This window comes from Stegostoma tigrinum, chromosome 10 (genome assembly GCF_030684315.1).
Source record: "Stegostoma tigrinum isolate sSteTig4 chromosome 10, sSteTig4.hap1, whole genome shotgun sequence".
Lineage (NCBI taxonomy): Eukaryota > Metazoa > Chordata > Chondrichthyes > Orectolobiformes > Stegostomatidae > Stegostoma > Stegostoma tigrinum.
In genome coordinates this window covers 84,230,662-84,252,449 of record NC_081363.1, presented here as the reverse complement: position 1 = coordinate 84,252,449, position 21,788 = coordinate 84,230,662, and the positions used below count along the sequence as shown (strand labels likewise).

At 44.3% G+C, this 21,788-nt stretch overlaps 2 protein-coding genes across 9 annotated transcripts in view; one reads left to right on the top strand and one right to left on the bottom strand.

The window, feature by feature from the left end:
- The window catches only part of LOC125455387 (protein-L-isoaspartate(D-aspartate) O-methyltransferase-like), a 28,591-nt gene extending 15,830 nt beyond the window's left edge, over window positions 1–12,761 (bottom strand). Inside the window, exons 1-2 of one of the 8 annotated variants that reach the window (XR_009446261.1) lie at window positions 11,787–12,711; window positions 11,249–11,373 (exon numbers count right to left, since the gene is read on the bottom strand). Coding sequence is in view for 7 of the 8 variants with exons in the window: in XM_059649325.1 (XP_059505308.1) it covers window positions 11,249–11,373; window positions 11,787–11,800 (139 nt within the window). In the remaining variant the exon portion in view is untranslated. Of the gene's footprint in view, window positions 1–11,248; window positions 11,374–11,786 lie in introns of all 8 variants that reach the window. The other 7 variants (XM_059649330.1, XM_059649328.1, XM_059649327.1 and 4 more) reach the window with 7 other exon arrangements.
- Window positions 12,762–13,019: 258 nt separating this feature from the next.
- ccdc32 (coiled-coil domain containing 32) lies at window positions 13,020–21,264 on the top strand. The gene is made up of 3 exons (XM_059649332.1): window positions 13,020–14,025; window positions 18,193–18,349; window positions 20,257–21,264. Exons 1-3 carry the CDS (start codon window positions 13,773–13,775, stop codon window positions 20,390–20,392), a joined length of 546 nt encoding a protein of 181 aa, XP_059505315.1. The 5' UTR covers window positions 13,020–13,772; the 3' UTR covers window positions 20,393–21,264.
- The last annotated feature ends 524 nt before the right edge of the window (window positions 21,265–21,788 follow it).

Below are 21,788 nucleotides of genomic sequence, written 5' to 3'. Positions count from 1 at the left end.
ACAAGTGGCAAGTGATATTGACGCCACACAAATGACAGGCTATGACTATCAGCAATAAGAGACAATCTAACCACCTCCCCTTGACAGTCAATGGTGTTACCATCATTGAATCCCCCACTATCAACATCCTAGGGGTTATGACCGAGCAGAAACTCAACTGGACTCACCCCACACACACACAACATGACAAGGCCAGGTCAGAGGCTAGGAATCCTGAAGCAAGTAACTCACATCCTGACTCGCAAAAGTGACCCACGACCTACAAGGCACTAGTCAGGAAAGTGATGGAATACTCATCCACTTGCTTGGATGACTGCAACTCCAGCAATGCTCAAGAAACTTGATAACATCCAGGACAAAGAAGCCCTCTTGACTTGTACCACATCTACAAGCATCCGCTCCCTACAGTACCAAAAGCAACAGCAACAGTGTGTATCATTGACAAGACGCACTGCAGAAACTTAAACGATCCTCAGACAGCAACTTTCAAACCCATGACCACTTCCATCTAGGAGGACAACGGCAGCAGATTCATGGGAAAACCACCTCCTTCAAGGTCCCCTCCAAACCAGTCACCAAGTTGACTTGGAAATGCGTCATTGCTCATTCAGTGTCACTGGGTCAAAATCCTGGAATTCCCTCCCTCAGGGAATTAGGGATCAAACTACAGCACATGGACTGCAGCCCTTCTTGAGGGCACCACCACCTTCGCAAATGCTGACCAGCCATCAACGCTCGTGCCCCACTAGTGAATTAAAAAAACAAAAGCTTAGTCATCTTTGTCCACAAGACCTGTGGACTTGGTTCTTGCTGATGACAGTGTTTGGTCTGGTCTTGCTTTTACCAAATGCGCCCTTTGGTTTGCTAGAGGTACAAGGCGGCTGGTTCACTTCTTAAGAAGTCACTGCCATCGATGTCTAGGATGGCAAACCATAACTAGTGGAGTGCTACAATCATTCACAATAGGCCTTCATGACTTGGATGGGAAGACAAACGCACTACAGCCAGGTTTGCAGATGACACAAAACTGGATGGAAAGGCAAGTGGTGAGGAAGAGTCAAATAGTCTGCAGCAAAATACAGACAGTTTAAGCAAGGAGGCAAAAACTTGGCAGATGAAATTGAATGTGTGAGGTTAAGCAATTTAGCAGGAACAATAGAGGAGCTGAGTATTATTTAAATGAGGAGAAAAAAACGCAGCAAGCTACAGAGGAACTGGTGACAAAAACAAAGGTGCTGGAAAGGCTCGGCAGGTCTGGCAGCATCTATGAAGGAAAAAAACAGAGTTAACGTTCTGAGGAAAGGTCACCGAACCCAAAACCTTAACTCTGTTTTTCTTTTCCTTCACAGCTGCTGCCAGATCTGCCGAGCTTTTCCAGCAATTTTGTTTTTGTTTCTGATTTACAGCATCCGCAGTTCTTTCGGTTTTTATAGAGGAATTTGTGAACCCTCCTGCATAAATCACAAAACCCTAGCGTACAGGTTCAGGCAAGGCAAATGGAATGTTCACCTTTATTTTAGTGAAACCTACTTTAAATAAAAGAGTTGTGCGTACATGAATGCTCTTTGTGAAGACCTATTTACATAAGCTTTCCGACATCGAGTGCAAGGCACCAAACTGATCGCCCTGACGTTCTGAGTTTATTAGGCTGATTAAAACTCATCTACTATTAACCTTCAAGTAAAGGGTCAGAAAAAATTATTTTGGTGCAGGAGCACAGGGATTTACCGGGCTTTCCAAAGGGGGAGTGTGACCCGTCAAATTGATTGTCATGAGTTCCTTCATTGATTAGGACAATGAAAATTGATGCTCCCATAATCCCCCCAATTAAAATGAATTTTTATTGTGTCAATTTCACAGCGCTGCATTAGCTATTTCTGCACTTGGAGTGGTTTAGGGGAGCAAGATAGCAAACAATTTCAAAACAATTAAGTAAGAAAAGCTGGGAAAGCAGAGCATTGCTTCTCTTTCCCAATAGAGGGTGTTTTTTTTAAAGAAAGTGAAGTATAAATTAAATCTTGATACGGATGGTGAAAGATGAAGCTGGTGGAGGAATATCTGTGATAACAACCTGGGACTGTTGCTGCAACAGTCTGATCTTCCAGCATAAGTACCTCAAGCTAATGAGGCACAGCAGAAGAGGAAGGCAAGGCAAAATAATCTCCAAAGGAAGTGCAAGGTAACATCAGCAATGCAGTGTTAGTCAGGACGGGCAAGATGCTTCGCAGGCACTGAAGCCAACAGTAATGTGACAAGCCTGCCCCAGGTAAAACACTCTAGAATGTTCTGCAGCCCGTGCTCAGAATGCTGCAGCAATGCAACAGGCCTGCCTAGATACAGGACAGCCCACAGCAAGCTGCAATGTGAGCACATTTTGGTACTCCTGCACCAAAATGGTTTTTGCTGATCCTTTACTTTAAGGATTACGGTAGATGAGTTTTCATCAGCCGAATAAACTCAGAACGTCAATGCGATCAGTTTGGTGCCTTGCACTCCATGTCGGAAAGCTTATACAGATCTTCACAAAAAGCATCCATGAACACACAACACTTTTATTTAAAGTAAGTTTCATTAAAATGCATATATGTAGCATACATGCACCAGGGCAACAGCAAAAACCAATACCAAACTCTGGTCCAATGGATTAACAGACAAAACAGTGGAGTATGAAAGCAGGGAACTGTTGCTAAAAGTTTACGCATGGCACTAATTAGAACACTGCTGGAATACTGTGTACAATTTTGGGGCCTTATTTACGAAAGACATACTGACATCGGAGGCACACTAGCCTGATACCAAGTATGGGGGAGGCTGTCTTATAAGGAGTTGAGCCTTTACTTATTGGAGTTTAGACGAATGAGAGTCTAAATTGGCCTTATTGCAACATAGCCAGATGGCATAATCTTAGCATAAAAGGTTGACAGATGAGGATGAATTTCTTCTCTTTGAAGATAGCGAATCCATGAAGTTCTTTACCTCAAAGGACTAACATGGCCGAGTCATCAAGGCTGAGATAGGCAGATTTTTAACCAACAAGGGAATCAAGGATTATGGGGAAAGGGTGGTTGTTTTTCAGATCAGCCACAATCTCATTGGATGACGGAGAAGACCAGATAGGCTGAAGGGCCTACTTCAGCTTCTATATTTTATGCTCTTGAAAGTCACAGCGTACAGGAACCGAGGTAATCTTGGAAAGAAGTTCAGTTGTCTTTGTTCACAAGATCTGTGGAGTTGCTTTTTTTGCCGGTTAGAACGTTTTTTTCTAGGACTTTCTTTTTTAAACGATACCACTAGTTTGCAACAGGCAAACGATGGCTGGTTCACTTATTAAATTTCACTGCTTTATCAATTTGAAAGTCACAGCTTACAGCAACTGCTGAAGGAAAGATAAACTGGTTTCCTTTGAATTTATACTGGGGTTTGACTGCAGAGAACAGAGAGACAGCTCCTGAAGTGATGGGGATCTGATCACTTCTCACTGAATCTTGTTTCCAACCCCAAGTTGTTTAGTTACCTGAGCAGCAATCACATCATTGTTCAAAAGATCTTTGGCATTGATAACTAGTTGCCAGTGTGTAGACCAAACAACCTTATTTTGTTACTAACCAAGCTCCAAGTATATGCAGAACCCCTCAGCTCCAGCTTGTCTGCAACCTAAACTTCAACTGCAGCTCATCCACACAACTGGTTAAACAATGCATGTCACCAGGATCAAGTTAACTTGCTTTGGAAGGATGCAGTCCTTACAAAACACTGGTCCGTTCTCATTTCAGTCAGTAATTTAAAAAACATGCAAAATAGAAAGCCAAGGTCCTTTGTGCAATCAGAGACTGTGTGTGTGTGTGTGTGTGTGTGTGTGTGTGAGATCTGAGAGTTTGGGGTTAGCGCAAGTAACCACTATGGGTGTTCAGGGTCTAAGAGAAATCAGGGCAGTATGCATACAGTCGTGGCTTGCAATTAGAGTGTGGGTGTGTGAGAGAAAGATTAGGGTCTGTGCATGCGATCAAGCTGTGTGGGTGCAATCTCTGCATGTTCAGGATGAGTGTATGCTCAGGGTCAGTGTGCACATTCACTGTACGTTCAGGATCTATGTGCGCATTCATTGTATGTTCAGGGTCTTTGAGCTTGCTCACTATGTTCACAGCATGTACGTGTGCACAATCATCATGTTTTCAGGGTGTGCGTGTGTGGAATCAGGATTTGCACCTGAAGGCTATGTAGCAACTGAGCAAGATTGGAGCTCAGGGGAGGAAAAAGCAAGACTGGCTCGAAGAGACTAATTGTCGGGGAAGAATTGCAGCCACACTTGTGGATTCTGCCTCCAGGGGAGTATGGACCCAGAAAAGGAGGTTGATCAGTTACAACATGAGCACCTGAGGCAGTCCATGACAGTGGCTTCTTGAGTCGTTTCAGGGTCAGATCGTAAAATGAAAAAAAAAATTGCAATCAGTTGCGAAGCTCAATGATATTTGACAATCTACTCTCTCATGGTGGGGATAATGGGAACTGCAGATGCTGGAGAATCCGAGATAACAAAGTGTGGAGCGGGATGAACACAGAAGGTCAAGCAGCATCTTAGGAGCACAAAAGTTGATGTTTCGGGGCTAGACCCTTCATCAGATTTTCTAGATTGCAAGAACTATTTTTATATGGAGTGTCTGATCAGTATTTAATTGTGACTGTTTTTGTTTTATTCACTCAGGGGGTGTAAGCATTGCTGGCTAGGCCAGAATTTCTTGCCCATCCCAAGCTGCCGCTTCAGAAAGCGGTGGTGAGCTGCCTTCTTGAACCGCTGCAGGCCGTGTGCTGTTGGTTGATCCACAACGTCCTGAAGGGGGTGGTGTTCCCACATATCAACTGCCTTTGTCCCTGTAAACAGTTGTGGGTTTGGAAGGCGCTGACTAAGGAGTTTTGGAGAATTTTTAAAGTATATCTTGTCCATGAGTACACACTGCTATCAGTGAGCATCGGTGGTAGAGGGAGCGGATGCTTGTGGATGTGGTGCCAATCAAGCAGGGGCTGCTCTGTCCTGGATTGTGTCAAGCTTCTTGCATGTTGTTGCGGCTGCACCCATCCAGGCAAACGGGAAGCTTTCCATCACAATCTTCACCTGTACCTTGTAGATGGTGGGCAGGCTTTGGGGAGTCAGGAGGTCGGTTACTCACCGCAGTATTCCTAGCCTCTGCCATGCTCTTGCATCCCCAGTATTGAAATGGTGAGTCCACACAATCATACAGCATGGAAACAGACTCTTCTGTCCAACCAGTCCATGCTGAACATAATCCCAAATGAGGCCCACATCCCTTTAAAAATTCTTATTCAGGTATTTATCTGAATGTCTTCAAAATTTTGTAACTGTACCCACATCCACCACTTGCTCCAGAGGTTAACGAGGGGTTAATTACACACACACACTTATTCCCCATGTTTTTTTTAATCTTTCTCCTCTCACCTTAAATATATGCCCCGAACTTGAAATCCCCCACCCTAGGGAAAAGATGCCTCACCATTCACCTTATCTATATCCCTCATGACTTTGTAAACCTCTCAAGGTCACCCCCTCCTACCCTCCAGTGGAACACGTCCCAGCCTATCCAGCCTCTCCTTATAATTCAAACCCTTAATTCCCAGCAACATCCTGGTAAATCTCTTCTGACCCTTCTCCAGATTAATAAATTTCTTCCTGTAACAGGGTGACCAGAACCGGACACAATACTCCAGCAGAGGCCTCACCAATGTCCTGTACAAGCTCAATATACTATCCAATGCCTATACTCAAAGGTCTCAGCAATGAAGGCACGCATGCTAAAAGATACACTTGGTAAATTCACTGAAACTCCTTAGTCAGCATCTTCTAAACCCACTCCTTTTTAACCACCTACATGTGACACAAACTTCAAAGAATTGTGTAGCTGAACCCCTGGATCTCTGTTCTACAACACCACCCAAGATCCTACTTTTAATTGCATTAAGTCCTGCCTTGTTGGTCTTACCAAAATGCAACACCTCAGATTTATCGAAATTAAACTCCATCTGCTACAATTGAGTTGAGTTTCTGGTCAATAGTAACGTTTATGATGTTTATGGGGGATTCAGCTGTAACACCACCATTGAATGCTAAGGGTTAGATGGCCTCTTACAGGTGATGCCTGGCAATATTATTTGCCACTTGTCTGCCCAAGTGTGGATACTGTCCATATCTTGTTGCATTTGAACACTGACTGCTTCAGTATCTGAGGAGTTGCAAATGTGCAATCATCAGCAAACATCCCCACTTCTGACCTTATGATGGAGGGAAGGTCATTGACGAAGCAGTCCTAGGCTCAATCATCACCGAGGGACTCCTGCAGAAATTTCCTTCAGCTGGGATGATTGGCCTCCGAACAACCACATGCATCTTCCTATGTGTCAGGTATGACTCCAACCACCAGAGCACTTGCCCCCCGACGAAACCCGTTGATTCCAGTTTTGCCAGGGCTCCTCGTTGACAGACTCAGTCAAATGTGGCCTTGACGTCAAGGACTGTCACTCTCACTTCACCTCTGGAATTCAATTCTTTTGTCCACATTTGAACCAAGGCTGTAATGAGGTCAGGAGCAGAGTGGCCCTGGCGGAACCCAAACTAGGCATCACTGAGCAGGTTATTGCTGAGCAGGTGCTGCCTGATAGCACTATTGATGACATTTCCCATTACTTTACTGATGATCAAGAGTAGATTGATGGGCTGGTAATTGACTGGGTTGGATCTGTCCTGCTTTTCGTGAAAAGCACATGCCTGGGCAATTATCACATTTTCGGATGGATGGCATGTTGTACCTTCAGAAATAAATTTTATTTAATGTTGATTTGATTACTGATTAAAAATCCTGTAATAAGATCTACTGTTACTCATTCCAAACCATGGAATCTTAGGTGTTGAATCTCTTCATAAGTCTCTGGATCTCACACCTTATCCACTTATCTCTTTTCCTGGCCAGATCATAACACAATTTTTGGCTGTTTAGTCCAGGATTGTAACATAATCCTCTTGCAGGATTTGAAATTCAGAAATAATGGCAATTACTAGGACTTGCTGAGGTTAAATTCGATACAATTTTCACCTCAATTTTGAAAACTCAAACAGCTTTGTCAGTTGCTACGATTTTCTGGAGAGAAGATTTATCCCTGAGTGACTTGCAAGAACTAACCAATGCTCAGTTAATATCACTGGCAGAAAGGTTGGAGACGTTAAGAGTTCAATGCAGAGGAGATGAAGCTGAGATAATAACACAGAATTTGGGACTGGAATGAGAAGAGTCTAAATCTAATGGAACATAATTTCAGTGAACTAGAATTCAACTGCAGATCATGCAGCTTGAAAAAGAAAAATGAGAAAACTGGAACTATAAAGAGCAAGGCAAACGTTAGAACAAGAATTCCAGGTTTGGTAAAGGACGACAGAGATAAGGAAAGAGAAGGAGAACCTCAAAGAGAAATCAGACATCATTCATGAACTAAAAAAAAGCTCAGGTGATATGGTTTCAGGGAAGCTGGTCGAATGAACAGGAATGATGGTAGTGACAATAAAAATGGTCCTCCAAAACCAGTATGACCAGTGAGAATGGTTGGCAAGGTGGCTCAGTGGTGAGCACCACTACTTCACAGCCACAGGGACTTGTGTTTGATTCCACCCTCGGGCAACTGTCTGTGTGGAGCTTGCACATTCTCTCCAAGTCTGCATGGGTTTCCTCCGGTTTCCTCCCACAGTCCAAAGATGTGCAGGCTAGGTGAATTGGCTATGCTAAGTTGCTCATAGTGTTCAGGGATGTGCAAATTATGTGGGTTTTAGGGGGATGGGCCCGGGTGGGATGCTCTCAGGGTCGGTATGGACTTGTTGAGCCAAAGGACCTGTTTCCACATTGTAGGGATTCTAAGAATAATAGAAACACTTTAGGAGTCTTCAACAAAGACAATACAGACAAACAAAAGGGAATGTGTGTTAGAACAGCAACAATGGCACAAAGTTCCCCCAGAACCTACAGGAATAGGATTCAAAACAGTCAATGCAATTCTTCCTTGAATATTGCCACAGTGTATCAGGTTACTGGAACTTACAGCAGTTTTATCTGTAAGGGAGAAATGTTCCCTTCCTCCTCATACACGATGCTGGATTATATGTATCATCAACAGCCACAGGTGAAGTGCCAAAGACTGGAGGTTGGCTAACGTGGTGCTACTATTTGACAAAAGTGGCAAGGAAAAGCCAGGGACCTACAAACCGGCGAGCCTGACATCAGTGGTGGGCAAGTTGTTGGAGGGCATCCCGAGGGGTAGGATTTACATATACTTGGAAAGGCAAGGACTGATTAGGGATCGTCAACATGGCTTTGTGTGTGGGAAATCGTGTCTCATGAACTTGATTGAGTTTTTTGAAGAGGTAGCAAAGAGGATTTATGAGGGCAGAGTAGTGGACACTATCTATATGGGCTTCACTAAAGCTTTGACAAGGTTCCTCATGGTAGACTGGTTAGCAACGTTAGATCACATGGAATACAATTATAACTAGCATTTAGGTACAGAACTGGCTCAAAGGCAGAAGATAGAGGGCAGTGGTAGAGGTTTGCTTTTCAGACTGGAGGCCTGTGACCAGCGATGTGCAACAAGGATTGGTGCTGGGTCCACTGTTTTTAGGCATTTATATAAATGATTAAGATGCGAACACAGGAGGTATGGTTAGCAAGTTTGCAAGTGACACCAAAATTGGAGGGGTAGTGGACAGCAAAGAAGGTTACTTCAGAGTACAATGGGATCTTGATTAGATAGGCCTGCAGACCAAGGAGTGGCAAATGAAGTTGAATTTACATAAATAAATGTGAGGTACTGAATTTTGGGAAGCAAAATCAGGGCAGGACTTATGCACTTAATGCTAAGGTCCTCGGGAGTGTTGCTGAACAAAGAAACCATGGAGTGCAGGTTCATAATTCCTTGAAAGTGGAGTCACAGGTAGACAGGATAGTGAAGGTGCTGTTTGGTATGTTTTCTTTTATTGATCAGTGCACTGAGTATAGCATTGAGTACAGTAGTTTGGAGGTCATGTTGCAGACATTGGTTAAGCCACATTTGGAATACTACTTGCAATTCTGGTCTTCCAGCTATTTGAAAGATGTAGTGAAACTTGAAAGGAAAAGATTTACAAGGATAATGTCAGGTTTGGAGGGTTTGAGCTATACAGAGATGCTGAATAGGCTGGGGCTATTTTCCCTGGAGTATTGGAGACTGAGGGGTGACCTCAGAGGTTTATAAAATCACGAGGGGCATGGATAGGATAAATAAAAGGAATCCAAAACTGGAGGGCATAGGTTTAAAGTGAGAGGGCAAAGGCTGAAAAGGGATCTAAGAGGGAACTGGATTCATATTTTATGAACTACTGAGGCAAATCAATCATTGATGGTGGCTAATGATATGAGTTGTGCTCCAGGTGGCTTGATAAAAGGGGAAGTATCACTGGGGAATCTCTATGGGTTTAACGAATGTGTTTCTTTTTTATGTATTATCCAAAGTGACCTAATCGTTGAATTTGTTAGTATAGTAACTGTTCCTAGTTTAACGTTTAAAAGATGGGCTTTATACTATGATTTGATAGTAGACAAGTCTTGGATGTACAGAGATTTCAAGAGATCCAGTTGAGGTATGACAAGTTCTGGACTATACCCTGCTTGCACAACAGCTGCAGCCACATTTGTAAGACTAGACAGGATTAAATAGAAAAAAACTAACCCAGGGCAAAGAAAAGTTGTCTCAGTGACGCAAGATTGTCAAATGTAGCACCGGGTAGTGGGCCCTGCTAAAGGAAAATTGAGCTCATCATGTACCAACTTAAAACTCATGAAAGATAAATTTGCTACTGAAAAATGTGGCAGCAACATTTACGAATAAAACACTTGAACCAGGGCTTGAAAATTGCAGTGATAAACACGTAGAAGCAAATTCAATCAAGGTAGATCCTCAATTAATATTTGATGAATTTCAAGTAAATAAAGTCACTACAAAGTTCTGTGAAAAATGCCTTGAAGCAGTCAGTAACCACAGAGGAAAGGACATTGTGGGTCGACAGCACACCGGCTGCAGAGGCTCAATGGCAATTACATAAATAAATGCTGGCCCACCCAGTGATGTCCACATCTCATGAGTAAATTTTAAAAAAAGCTGGCCATGAAAAATGATCAAACCTGAGAGAAGGCTGTATACATGACTCTGAAACCAAAGCAAACAAACTAACCGGAACAGTTACTCAGCTGAATGAGATCAGCCAACCTGAAAAGGAAGTAGACTGTAAGGCAGTGAACAAATATTAGGAGGAAACTGAACAATCAGTGGGGAACAAACAAATGTGTGCAAAAGGCTGTGGCACATTGTTTTCTAGTTGATCCAAGCAATTAAGAGTAAAACTCACTCAATGCAGGTTTATTAATCTTAAACAATGAAGTCATGGAGGAAATGGTTGAGGAAGCAAAGTTTGAAGCTGGCTGTCAATCAGAAACACATGACTTCCATAGAAAGGAGCTAAAGTGTGTTGCTATCAACTGAGGAGAAAATGAAAAACAAATTTGCATACTTTTGTTGACTTGAAAAATAATGAAAACTATTTGTATTATGAAGTACGATGAAATGTGCATCCACATGAAGAGTGGGAGGCCATCTTAATAACAGTTTTAAAGTTACACCAATAGAGCTGAAAAACTAATGTACAAAATAAGCCTAGAGATTAGTCAAGAAGAACTACTGAAGAGTCATACCAGACTCCAAAAGCTAAATCTGTTTCTATCTCCACAGAATTTCTCCAGCATTTCCCGTCTTTGTGCGGCAAGGGGTCTGATCGCCATCACTGAGCGCTCTCAGGTTCTAATTTGCCATGGATTTTCCCCCATCGCTGCATGCAGGCATTGCAATATAATGATGACCTTCGTACTGTTGATGTGCGCAATGGGGGTCCGCGCATGCAGTCGCTGTGCTAGGAGAATCTGCAGGAGTCTTTTTTCACTCTGAGGGTGGAGGAGATCTGCACCTCATTGCCTGAAAGGACGCTTAATGCTGAAATCCAGAAAACACTTAAAAAATTCTTGGATAACACATCAAATGCCATACCGTACAAGACAATAGGCCTATAAAATGGGATTAAACCAAATAACTACTCCCTATGCAGTGCAGACACGATCGCCCAAACGGCTTCCTTCCACGCTGTAAATTTCTACAATTGTTTGATACTCACTTTTAAGATTCTGGACTAGCTGTGAATGCGAGTTTCCAGAAGAGGTCCACGCCATCGTCCTCAAAAGCAATACTCCTACTGGAAAAATAACCGAGAGCCGCAGCATGGTCAGCATACCCCTTAAACTGAACCAAAGCACAGTGATTAGCTCCAATATCAACGAACACTCAGCGCAGAAATACACACAAAACACCAAATATTACATCCTTTCCCTGCCTTCCTCACTCCATCAAGTTAACCTGTTCAGTGAGTGGGCAAGATGGAATATAATATGGGGAAATGTGAATATTATCCACTTTGGTTGAAAGGATGGAAGAGCAGAATATTTAATGAAGGTAACCAAATGGTAAAAGTTGATATTCAGTGGAATCGAGGGTCCTTAAAGACAGCAAGTTAATACGCAGTGCAAAAAGCAATTCCTAATACAAACAGAATGTTAAAATTTATTAAGGAGAAGTTGGAAATTAAGATTAAGGTAGTTTAACTGCAATACTCCAGAGTTTTGGGGACAGCATGAGACAGACTTTGGTCTCCTTACCTGGGGAATGGCATACTTTATAGACATCCACTAGACAGTTCACAGATGAGGGGGTTTTCTCACAATATAAATGAGGAGGAGCCTTATCTGGGCCAATGTTTTGTAGGAGAATATGATCTCATCGAAACATACAAGATGGCAGGAGATTGACAGATATTTACAAGGTTTTGCTTCCCCCCTGGTTAAGGTACCTAACACAAAAGGGGTGCAGTGTCTCAGAACAAGGGAAGGGAACTTTCTTCACTCACAGGATTGTGTCTTTTGAGTTCTCTACTCCAGAGCATTACAGATACTGCATCAGTGATCATATTCAAGATTGAGAAGAGCAAATGTTGGGCACTGAGGGGTATGGGGAATGGGCGGGACAGCGGATGTAAAGTCAACTCACGTCCCTTAGCTCAGCCTGTGTGCCTCCCTCCTTCCTCTCATCTCCCATTCTTTCTCTCTCTCTCTCTATTTAAATCTCTATCAATCTTTCTCACACTCAGTTTCACTCCCACTCCTCTGACTTTCAGTTTCTCTTTCTCTGTTTCACTCTCAATTTCTTTCTCTATCCCTACCCCTATCTTTCACATTGTTTCTCTCACACTGATAATAAAATGTGAGGCCGGATGAACACAACAGGCCCAGGAGCACAAAAGCTGACGCTTCGGGCCTAGACCCTTCATCCTAGGCCCGAAACGTCAGCTTTTGTGCTCCTGAGATACTGCTGGGCCTGCTGTGTTCATCCAGCCTCACATTTTATTATCTTGGATTCTCCAGCATCTACAGTTCCCATTATCACTGATACAATTTTCTCTCACACTGACTCAGTTTTCGCTCTTGCGCTTAATCTTAATTTCTTTCTCACTGCCTCACTCTCTTTTCTCTTGTCAAGCTGGTGATGACGCAGTCACTGCGCGGTGTAGGTCCCGGATGAAGAAGGCGGAGCCGCGTCCGTTACACCCCCTGAACCCTGACCCCGGGATAACCTCCGACCCCCGGCCGCGCGGAGCTGTCCCTCCGTAGGGCTGTTACAGCCTGACCTCGCCTGTCCCTCTCTGCTACAGCCTGACTCTGCCTCTCTGCCTGTACCTCTGTCACAGCCTGACTGTCCCTGTCTGACTCTGCCTGTCCCTCTGCCACAGCTTGACTGTGTCTCTCTGTCCCTGCCACAGTGTCTCTGCCTGTCCCTCTCTGTCACAGCCTGACTCTGTGTCTCTGCCTGTCCCTCTCTGTCACAGCCTGACTGTGTCTCTGCCTGTCCCTCTCTGTCACAGCCTGACTGTCCCTGTCTGACTCTGCCTGTCCCTTTCTGTCACAGCCTGACTTTGTGTCTCTGCCTGTCCCTCTCTGCTACAGCCTGACTGTGTCTCTGTCTGTCCCTGTCTGTCTGTCTCTGCCACAGCATGAGACAGTGTCTCTGCCTGTCCCTCTCTGTCACAGCCTGACTGTGCCTCTGCCTGTCCCTCTCTGCCTCTGCCTGTCCCTCTCTGCCACAGCCTGACTCTGTCTCTGACTGACCCTATCTGCCTGTCTCTGTGTGTCTCTGCCTGTCCCTCTTTGACTGACTGTCTGCCTGTCTGTGATTGTCCCTCTTTGACTGACCGTATGTCTCTGATTGTCCCTGTCTGTCCAACTGTGTCTCTGACTGTCCCTCTTTGACCGTCTCTGTCTCTGATTGTCCCTCTTTGACTGACTCTGTGTCTCTGACTGTCCCTCTCTGCTCTCTGTCACTGCTTGCCCCTGCCTGACTCTGACGGTCCCTGTCTGAACACTGTCTGTCTCGGCCTCTGTGACTGGCAGCCTCTGCCTGCCCCTTTCAGACTCTGTGTCTCTGACTGTCCCTCTCTGACTCTATCTACTCTCCCTGCCCTGCTTGACACTCTGTATCCATCTCTGCCAGTCCTTGCCCGTCCCTGTCTGACTGAATCCATCCATCTCTGCTATCCCTGCCTGAGTGACTCATTCTGACTGCTTGGCCCTCCCTGACTGCCTGACTAGGTGATGGATGTGGGTGACATGGAATCCAGCAAGGATCTGTGGGACCGGATTTGTGCTGGACTGGCAGCTCAGACAAGGGATGGGAATGAAACTGAAGCCCTGATTGGAAGCTCCCAGCCAGCATTTTTCTCAGAAATATTCAACCCGATACCTGGGAAGGTGCTGGACGAGGACTCAGTCACCAACCGTGAAGCTCAGACAGGTGTCACTCCTTGGACTCCCCTGGCAGATTCACAGCAATATTTAGCAGTATTGGGTAAGTGTGCAGTTGAAAACAGTCTACTGCAAGGGCCATACCCACATTCCGTCAGTGTGCTGAACGATTGCTGGGGAAGGTTACAGCATAGTGACTGATCGAATGTGCCTTGTTCTATACCAATCGGGCAAATATCTGATTTACAATACTGTCACCAATACCAAGGCTGGGGCACAATCCCACATCTTCACCAACTGACTTTGTACAATTCTAGTCTGTACACCTAACTGATACAGTCCGTGCACTCTCCCACACTGTGTGTCTATCTGGTGTAATCTGGTGTAGCCAGTACAATCTTAAGTGGTCTATGTACCTGTGTAGTCTGTGCACTATACATCTTTTTATTTTTCTTTGCCACAACTTTGGCTTGAAAGTAGGAGATAGAGGGTGGTGAAGGGTTGTTTCTTGGACCGGATGTCTATGACCAGCAATTTGCTGCAAAGATCGGTGCTGGCTGCACTACTTTTTGTTATTTTCGTAAATGATTTGGATGTTAATATAGAAGGAATGGTTAGCAAGTTTGCAGATGACACCAAAGTTGGTGGTGTAGTGCACAGTGAAGAAGGTTATCTCAGAATACAAAGGGACCTTGATCAGATGGGCCAATGGGCTGAGGAGTAGCAGATGGAGTTTAATTTAGGTAAACTTGAGATGCTGCATTTTGGTAGGGCAAATCAAGGCAGGACTTATACAGTTAATGGTACACTTCTGGACAATGCTGCCAAGCAAAGAGACATTTTAGTGCAGATTCATAGTTCCTTGAATGTGGATTCACAGACAGGATAGTGAGGAATGGGGTTGGTGTGCTCTCCTTTATTGGTCATGACATTGTGTATAAAAGTTGGGATGTCATGTTGCAGCTGTACAGGACTTTGGTGAGGCCACTTTTGGAATACTGCGTTCAATTCTGACTTCCCTGCTATAGGAATGATGTTTTTAAACTTGAAAAGGTGCCAAAGAGATTTACAATGTTTTTGCTGAGGTTGGAGAGTTTGAGCTATAGGGAGAGGCTGAATAGGCTGGGGCTAATTTCGCTGGAGTGTCAGAGGCTTAGGGGTGACCTTATATAGGTTTATAAAAGCATGAGAGGCATGAATAGGGTGAATAGCCAAGGTCTTTTCCCCAGGGTAAGGGAGTCCAAAACTAACGGGTATAAGTTTAAGGTGAGACAGAAAAGGTATGAAAGGGACCTAAGGGGCAATGTTTTCATTGCAGAGGGTGGTGTGTGTATGGAATGAGCTGCCAGAGAAAGTCTGTTACAATTACAACATTTAAAAGGCATCTGAATGGGTACATGAATAGGAAGGGTTTAGAAGGAGAGATAATGGGAACTGCAGATGCTGGAGAATCCGAGATAACAAAGTGTGGAGCTGGATGAACACAGCAGGCCAAGCAGCATCTCAGGAGCACGAAAGCTGACGTTTCGGGCCTAGACCCTTCATCAGAAAAGGGAGGTGGGGAGAGGGTTCTGAAATAAATAGGGAGAGAGGGGGAGGCAGATCGAAGATGGGTAGAGCAGAAGATAGGTGGAGAGCAGACAGACAAGTTAAAGGGGCTCAATGGTATCAATGTGGATTTCACAAGTTTCAAAATCTCCCCTCCCCCACCACATCCCAAAACCAGCCCAGCTCGTCCCCGCCTCCCTAACCTGTTCTTCCTCTCACCTATCCCCTCCTCCCACCTCAAGCGGCACCTCCATTTCTTATCTACTAACCTCATTCCGCCCCCTTGACCTGTCCGTCCTCACCAGACTGACTTATCTCGTCCCTACATCTCCACCTACACTCACCTCTACAGGCACTATCTCCACCCATTTAACTTGTCTTTGTCCTTTCCACCTATCTTCTCCTCTATCCATCTTTGATCCGCCTCCCCGTCTCTCCCTACTTATTTCAGAATTGTCTCCCCATCCCCCTTTTCTGATGAAGGGTCTAGACCCGAAACGTCAGCTTTTGTGCTCCTAAGGTGCTGCTTGGCCTGCTGTGTACATCCAGCTCCACACTTTGTTATCTAGAGGGATATGGGCCAAATGCTGGCAGATGGGGCTGGATTAATTTAGGATATCTGGTTAGCATGGACAAGCTTGACCGAAGGGCCTGTTTCCATGCTGTATATCTCTATGACTATATGACTTTGTTTTGGATTGTGGATGAAAATGGAAAAATGAGACTGCACTGTTAAAAAGACATTCACTGAAACTCATTGTGTGTCATGTTTACGCTGTTCCTGTCTTCAAGTAATAGAAGGAGATGTCTGAGATGGTGCCGTGGGGTATGTTGGCAGAGCAAACTTCACCCAGAGACAGAATGCTGATTGGTATGTGCAATCTGAACCAGCCGTGGAGGCCTGGAACCAGCAGCCTGACAGCAACATCTCTGATTGCTTGCTGGGCAGGTCAACAGCAAGTGCATGAACAATACAGGGGCTGAGGTTCTCCAGTTTGCAACAGACGGCATCCCCATTTTTCACTCTCTCAGTAATGTAACCAAGAGCTCAAAGATAGACGTTCTCTCCCATTATTGAGTATAAGGTGTTGCCTCTAACCAGTTACTGAAAAACCAAACAACTAATGAGTCAAAACAAACATGTTTCTTATGACTAAAATGTATGAGCAATAGTAGGCTATTCAGCCCATCAAGTTTGCTCCATCATTCAAAGAGTTCATGGTTGATCTGATAATGCTCAAATCCATATTCCTGCCTTTTCCCCATAACCTTTGAATCTCCTTACTGACTAAAAGTATGTTTATCTCAGCCTTCAACGTACTTAACAACCCAGCCTTGGTGGACCTCTGTGGTAAAGAATTCGAGAGATTCACACCCTCTCGAGAGCAGAAATTATTCCTGTGTTTATGTCTTAAATGGGTGATCCCTTAATCTGAGATTATGCCCTCTGTTCCCAGACTCCCCCACAAGGAGAAACAACCTTTTCACACCTACCCTGTCAAATCCCCTCCAGAATGTTTTAAAATTCATTCATGGGATGTGGGCATCACTGGATGGCCAGCATTTTTTTATTGCCTGGCCCGAATTGCCCTTGAGAAGGTGGTGTTGAGCTGTCATCTTGAACTGCTGCAGTCCATGTGCTGTTGGTTGAAACATGATGCCCTTAGGGAGGGAATTTCAGGATTTTGAACGAGCAGCACTGAAGGAACAGCGATATATTTCCAAGCCAGGATAGTGAGTGGCTTGGAGGAGAACTTGCAGCGGGTGGCATTCTCATGTATCTGCTGCCCTTGTCCTCTAGATCAAAGTATTGATCTATGGAAGGTGCTGTCTTTGGATCTTTGGTGAATTTCTACAGCGCATCTTACAGATGGTATGCACTGCTGCTACTGAGGGATGGAGTAGATGCTTGTGAATGAGGTGCCAGTCAAGCGGGCTGCTTTGTCCTGGATGGTGTCAAGCTTCTTGAGGGTTGTTTGGAACTGCACCCATTCAGGCAAGTGGGGAGTATTCTTATCACATTCCTGCCATGTATCTTGTAGATGAGGTGAAGTTACTCACCACAGTATTCGTAGCCTCCGACCGGCAGTTGTAGCCAATGTGTCTATGTGGTGAGTCCAGTTGAGTTTCTAGTCAATGGTAAGCACCAGAATGTTGATGGCAGAGGACTCAGTTATGGCAACATGGTTGAATGTCAAGGGGCAGTGGTTAGATTGTGTCATGTTGGAGATGGTGATTGCCTGGCATTTGTGTGGCACAAATATTCCTTACCACTTGTCAGTCCAAGCCAGGATATTGACCAGGTCTTGTTACATTTGAACACAGACTGCTTCAGTATCTGAGGAGTCACAAATGGCGCTGAACATTGCGCACTCATCGGCAAACATCCCCACCTCTGACCTTATGGAGGGTAGTACATTGATGAAGCAGCTGAAGATGGTTGGGCCTAGGTCACTACCCTGAGGAACTCCTGCAGAGATGTCCTGAAGCTGAAATGACTGACCTTCAGCAACCACAACCATCTTTCTATGTGCCACGTTTGCAAAGAGTTTGCCCCGATACCCATTTGATTAAATCTTTCATTTTTGTGGTGACTGTGGGATTAGTAGGGCTCAAGTATCAGCACACTTTCTCAACTGGGCCATGATAACGCTTTCCTGGATTGTGTGCCTAGCCAACACGGTCTGTCTACAGTCCTGGACTATGTGTTTTTTTTGTACAGAAAATCGCCTGCGAAAATTAAAGGGCCTGAATGAAGAACCGAGTTCAAAAGAGATGCTACTCAGCCTGTCACAGACAAAGAAGGAATGTTGGGATCGTTTCCTGCATGACCAGTATGGCTCTGACATGTACAGCAATGGATACGAGGTGGATCAGAGGTAAGATGTGATCTGCAGTTCTCTCGGGTTTGTGTAAGGTGTCTCGAAGTAGAGCGACACGTCACCGTTCCCCACACAGTCACTGATGAGGGTCCCTGTTAGGACCTACCATCCTCCCAACTGAGTGTTGAAACAGGTGATCAGGTGGGAGGAGTAGAATCAGGGTGTCTCTGCTCCTTTTTTACAGCAGCAGCAGCAGTAACTCCCATAAAATAAAGCTTAATTTTAAAAAAACACAGTTTGGGAAGCTTCAGGTAGAAGTGTTTATGTGCAAAACTTGGCTGATGAGACAGGGGTATATGTGGAGCGCTGAGGGATCCAGTGGGACAGGAGGTATATGACTGAGGACTTCAGCTGCCTGGTTAGTGAGTGAGGGGCGGGAGGCAGCAAGAAGCCGGGTGAGGAAGTTGGGTGGTAGATCAGTGAGGCACATCCTTCAATACAGTGTGCACAGACAGGAACATTGTATGTCTGTTTGCTTCATGCTTTTAACACAAAATACCTTGGGAGGTTGTGTTACAGGAGAATTTGACCCCCAAACCTCTTAAATAACAATAGCGCAGGTGAACGAACACTTGGACAAAGAGTTTGTGTCTGAAAGGTATCTTGAAGGAAAATTGGGAGGAAGGAAGTCTCACCACTTTACACAGCTTGGGTTGAAGTCATGGCTCAATACGGTAAGCGCAGATATCTTTTAGGGGTGTGGGTCTGAACAAGGTTACAAAGTTAAGACGGGGGGTAAAGACATGGAAGGGTTTGAAAATAAAGATACCAATTTTCAAACTCTCAATATTGTTCAACCTGGTGCCAGTCTGGATCAACAAGCACAATGGCGAAAGATGAACAGGACTTGCTGCAAGTCAGGGTCTGAACATCAAAGCTTTGGATGACCTCTAGTTCACAGAGGGTAGACGTGGGGAGATTGGGTAGTGCTGCCTTGAGATACACATGTCCAGAGGCAACAAAGGTGTAAATGAGGGGATGAGCAGGAGAAGGGATGGAATTGAGCAACTTCAGGGAGGTGAAAGTAGATGGTCTCAGCGAGGGTGCTAATTGTAAGTTTTTATCTCTGACGTTAACTCAAAAGTTGTGGACGAACTGGCTTAGCCACATGCCAATATACAGAGGCTTGTGTATTTGTATATTATAAATACATGCATAGATTTTAATATGTAAAGATTTAGATATATACACACCCTGATATGCAAACATAGAACATCATAAACACGTGTTGATTACTACACACGCACACACACTCCGATATTCCTACACAGGCATATGCACTCACGCCTTTTCCACCTGCATACGCTCTCTTAAATACCTGCACGCAGCAGAAATGCGTATACTCAGATAGTCTCACGCAGGCATACACTTGCACACGTGGTCATAGATATATAGTGCACGCATATACACATGGGCGCATACAAGTACCAAATCACTTGATCAGTGGTTTTAAGGCACTGTGGACACTGGTCTTTGACGTGTCACTGTGGGTGCTGAACCTCCAAAATTAGCCCTGGTCTAACTAGCCCTTTATCTGGGAGGTGGAAGATGTGGAATTGAGCTCAAGCTTTTCCATGCTTTGGATTACTTGGCATATATGTTCAATACCTAAAGGTTCTCAGTCTGTACATGAAACCATTCTTCAAAGTCAAGTAATTTTTTAGTAAACAGGTGGCGTGCAGCACTTTTACTTCATTCCTTGATGAAACAGATGGAAAATCCTTTTCAATCCACCAAATGTCCAATGGTTCCATATCTTCCATTTCTTCGACATGATCCTTCATAATAAATATGCATTCCCAATAGGGCTAATATCCTCTGTTCTCAATCAGCATTGTACATAGGTTTAGGAAGTCCTCACTGTTTTTGTTCTGCTCTGTAACTATCTACTGTATTTATTCCAGTGCCATTGACCACTTCAAGCGATGGCTGCAACCAGAAAGAGTTCCGGTCAGTGCAGAGGAAGTTCAGTACCTGATCAACCCTGAAGGACAAACTGCAAACCAAGAGGAGCCAAAGAGTGAAAACAGTGATCAGTGATGATCCACAACATACCTGTCCTTGCCTGTGTATTAGTGAAACATCCAGCTGGCCAGATGGAGGCCAGAGCTGTCATCAAAGCACTGCGCTATCGAGCCCTTTAACATCAGTGCTGGCTGAAAGGGGAAACACTGAACCTCGATGATGCCAACAGCTGAATTCAGTCCCTTAGTATTGGCTTGTGTATATTTTAGACATGGAGGCATAGTGCAAAAGTTCTCGGGACCTCTCCCACTCCTCTGTAACTGATGGCAATCACTTTGACTTGTATGAAGTGACATTCCAACAAAGCTCTGTCTGTAGAGCGGGAAAGGAAGAGATAATGTTCCTGAGAAGGAGTTGGGATGCTCGCCAATCACTAACTTGATCTGTGTACCCTCCAGTGTATTAATGGATCTTTACAGTGGAGAGTCATAGACTGCTGTTTGCCAGGGGGTTTACTCTCAATGACGTCCCATTGCGCAGCTCACCAGTGACAGTATTTATTCATTGGCACATATTCTCTCTGCTCCACATCAAACTATGCCCAAACTGTGGCAAGTTCGAAACAGAGACCAACAGTCACATTTTCAGCACATCAAAGATCTCACCTGTATTTGCAGCTAGGTTTCTGGTTAATCCCAGTCTCCCCAAGACAAGGTCGTACATTTATTGTTTGACCTGCTTTTAGTGTAGCAGCCTATCAGTATAAACAAGGGTACAAACAATTAAATAGATCAATTCTAAGCTGTTACAACTTTGACAAGGAGGAATGTGCTGATAATCAAGCCCCACTACTGCCCCATTAGTATAAATGAGTTGGCTCGTTCATTAAAATAGCCACTTCCTTCTCACTTGTACTGCTATCTACAATAAAAGAGCTTTTCACAGGCTTCTTTAATTAGCTTAAAATAATCTGTTTATTGTAAACAAACTTCTTCTTGAAACAAATGGTAAACACTGGTTAACATCAAATCTATGATTGCAAATGGAACTCCACCTGCTTTATCCTAAATGCAGACACTCTTCTACAAAAAGGACACAGTCTCTGCAGAAATGTTTTTTTTAAAAGGCAAAAATACCCCTTTGTGTCAAAGGGCTACAAAAAGGGACACAGTCTCTGCAGAAATGTTTTTTTTAAAAGGCAAAAATACCCCTTTGTGTCAAAGGGCTACAAAAAGGGATAAACTGTAATGACTTTGTGGTTCATTGAGTTTTCTGTCAACAAAATCTTTGTGGTTCATTGAGCTTTCTATCAAAAAAATTGAATTGCTGATAGCCATAGACTGATGGAGGATGTTTGGCTCTGACTGCAATCTGTGTCTTTGAAAAGTGGTCACATTTCAGCTTTTTATGTTTTGCACAGCAGTCAGAAATACTGGTATTTGAAAATTATTCCTAGCAACGCCTGTTAGCA

What these genes read in the sequence shown, in the direction of transcription:
- ccdc32 (XM_059649332.1), top strand. Translation starts at nt 13,773, where the DNA reads ATGGATGTGGGTGACATGGAATCCAGCAAGGATCTGTGGGACCGGATT. An exon ending in GCAATATTTAGCAGTATTGG is followed by an intron (nt 14,026 to 18,192) that starts GTAAGTGTGCAG and finishes TTTTTTGTACAG; the next exon opens with AAAATCGCCTGCGAAAATTA. An exon ending in GGATACGAGGTGGATCAGAG is followed by an intron (nt 18,350 to 20,256) that starts GTAAGATGTGAT and finishes TATTTATTCCAG; the next exon opens with TGCCATTGACCACTTCAAGC.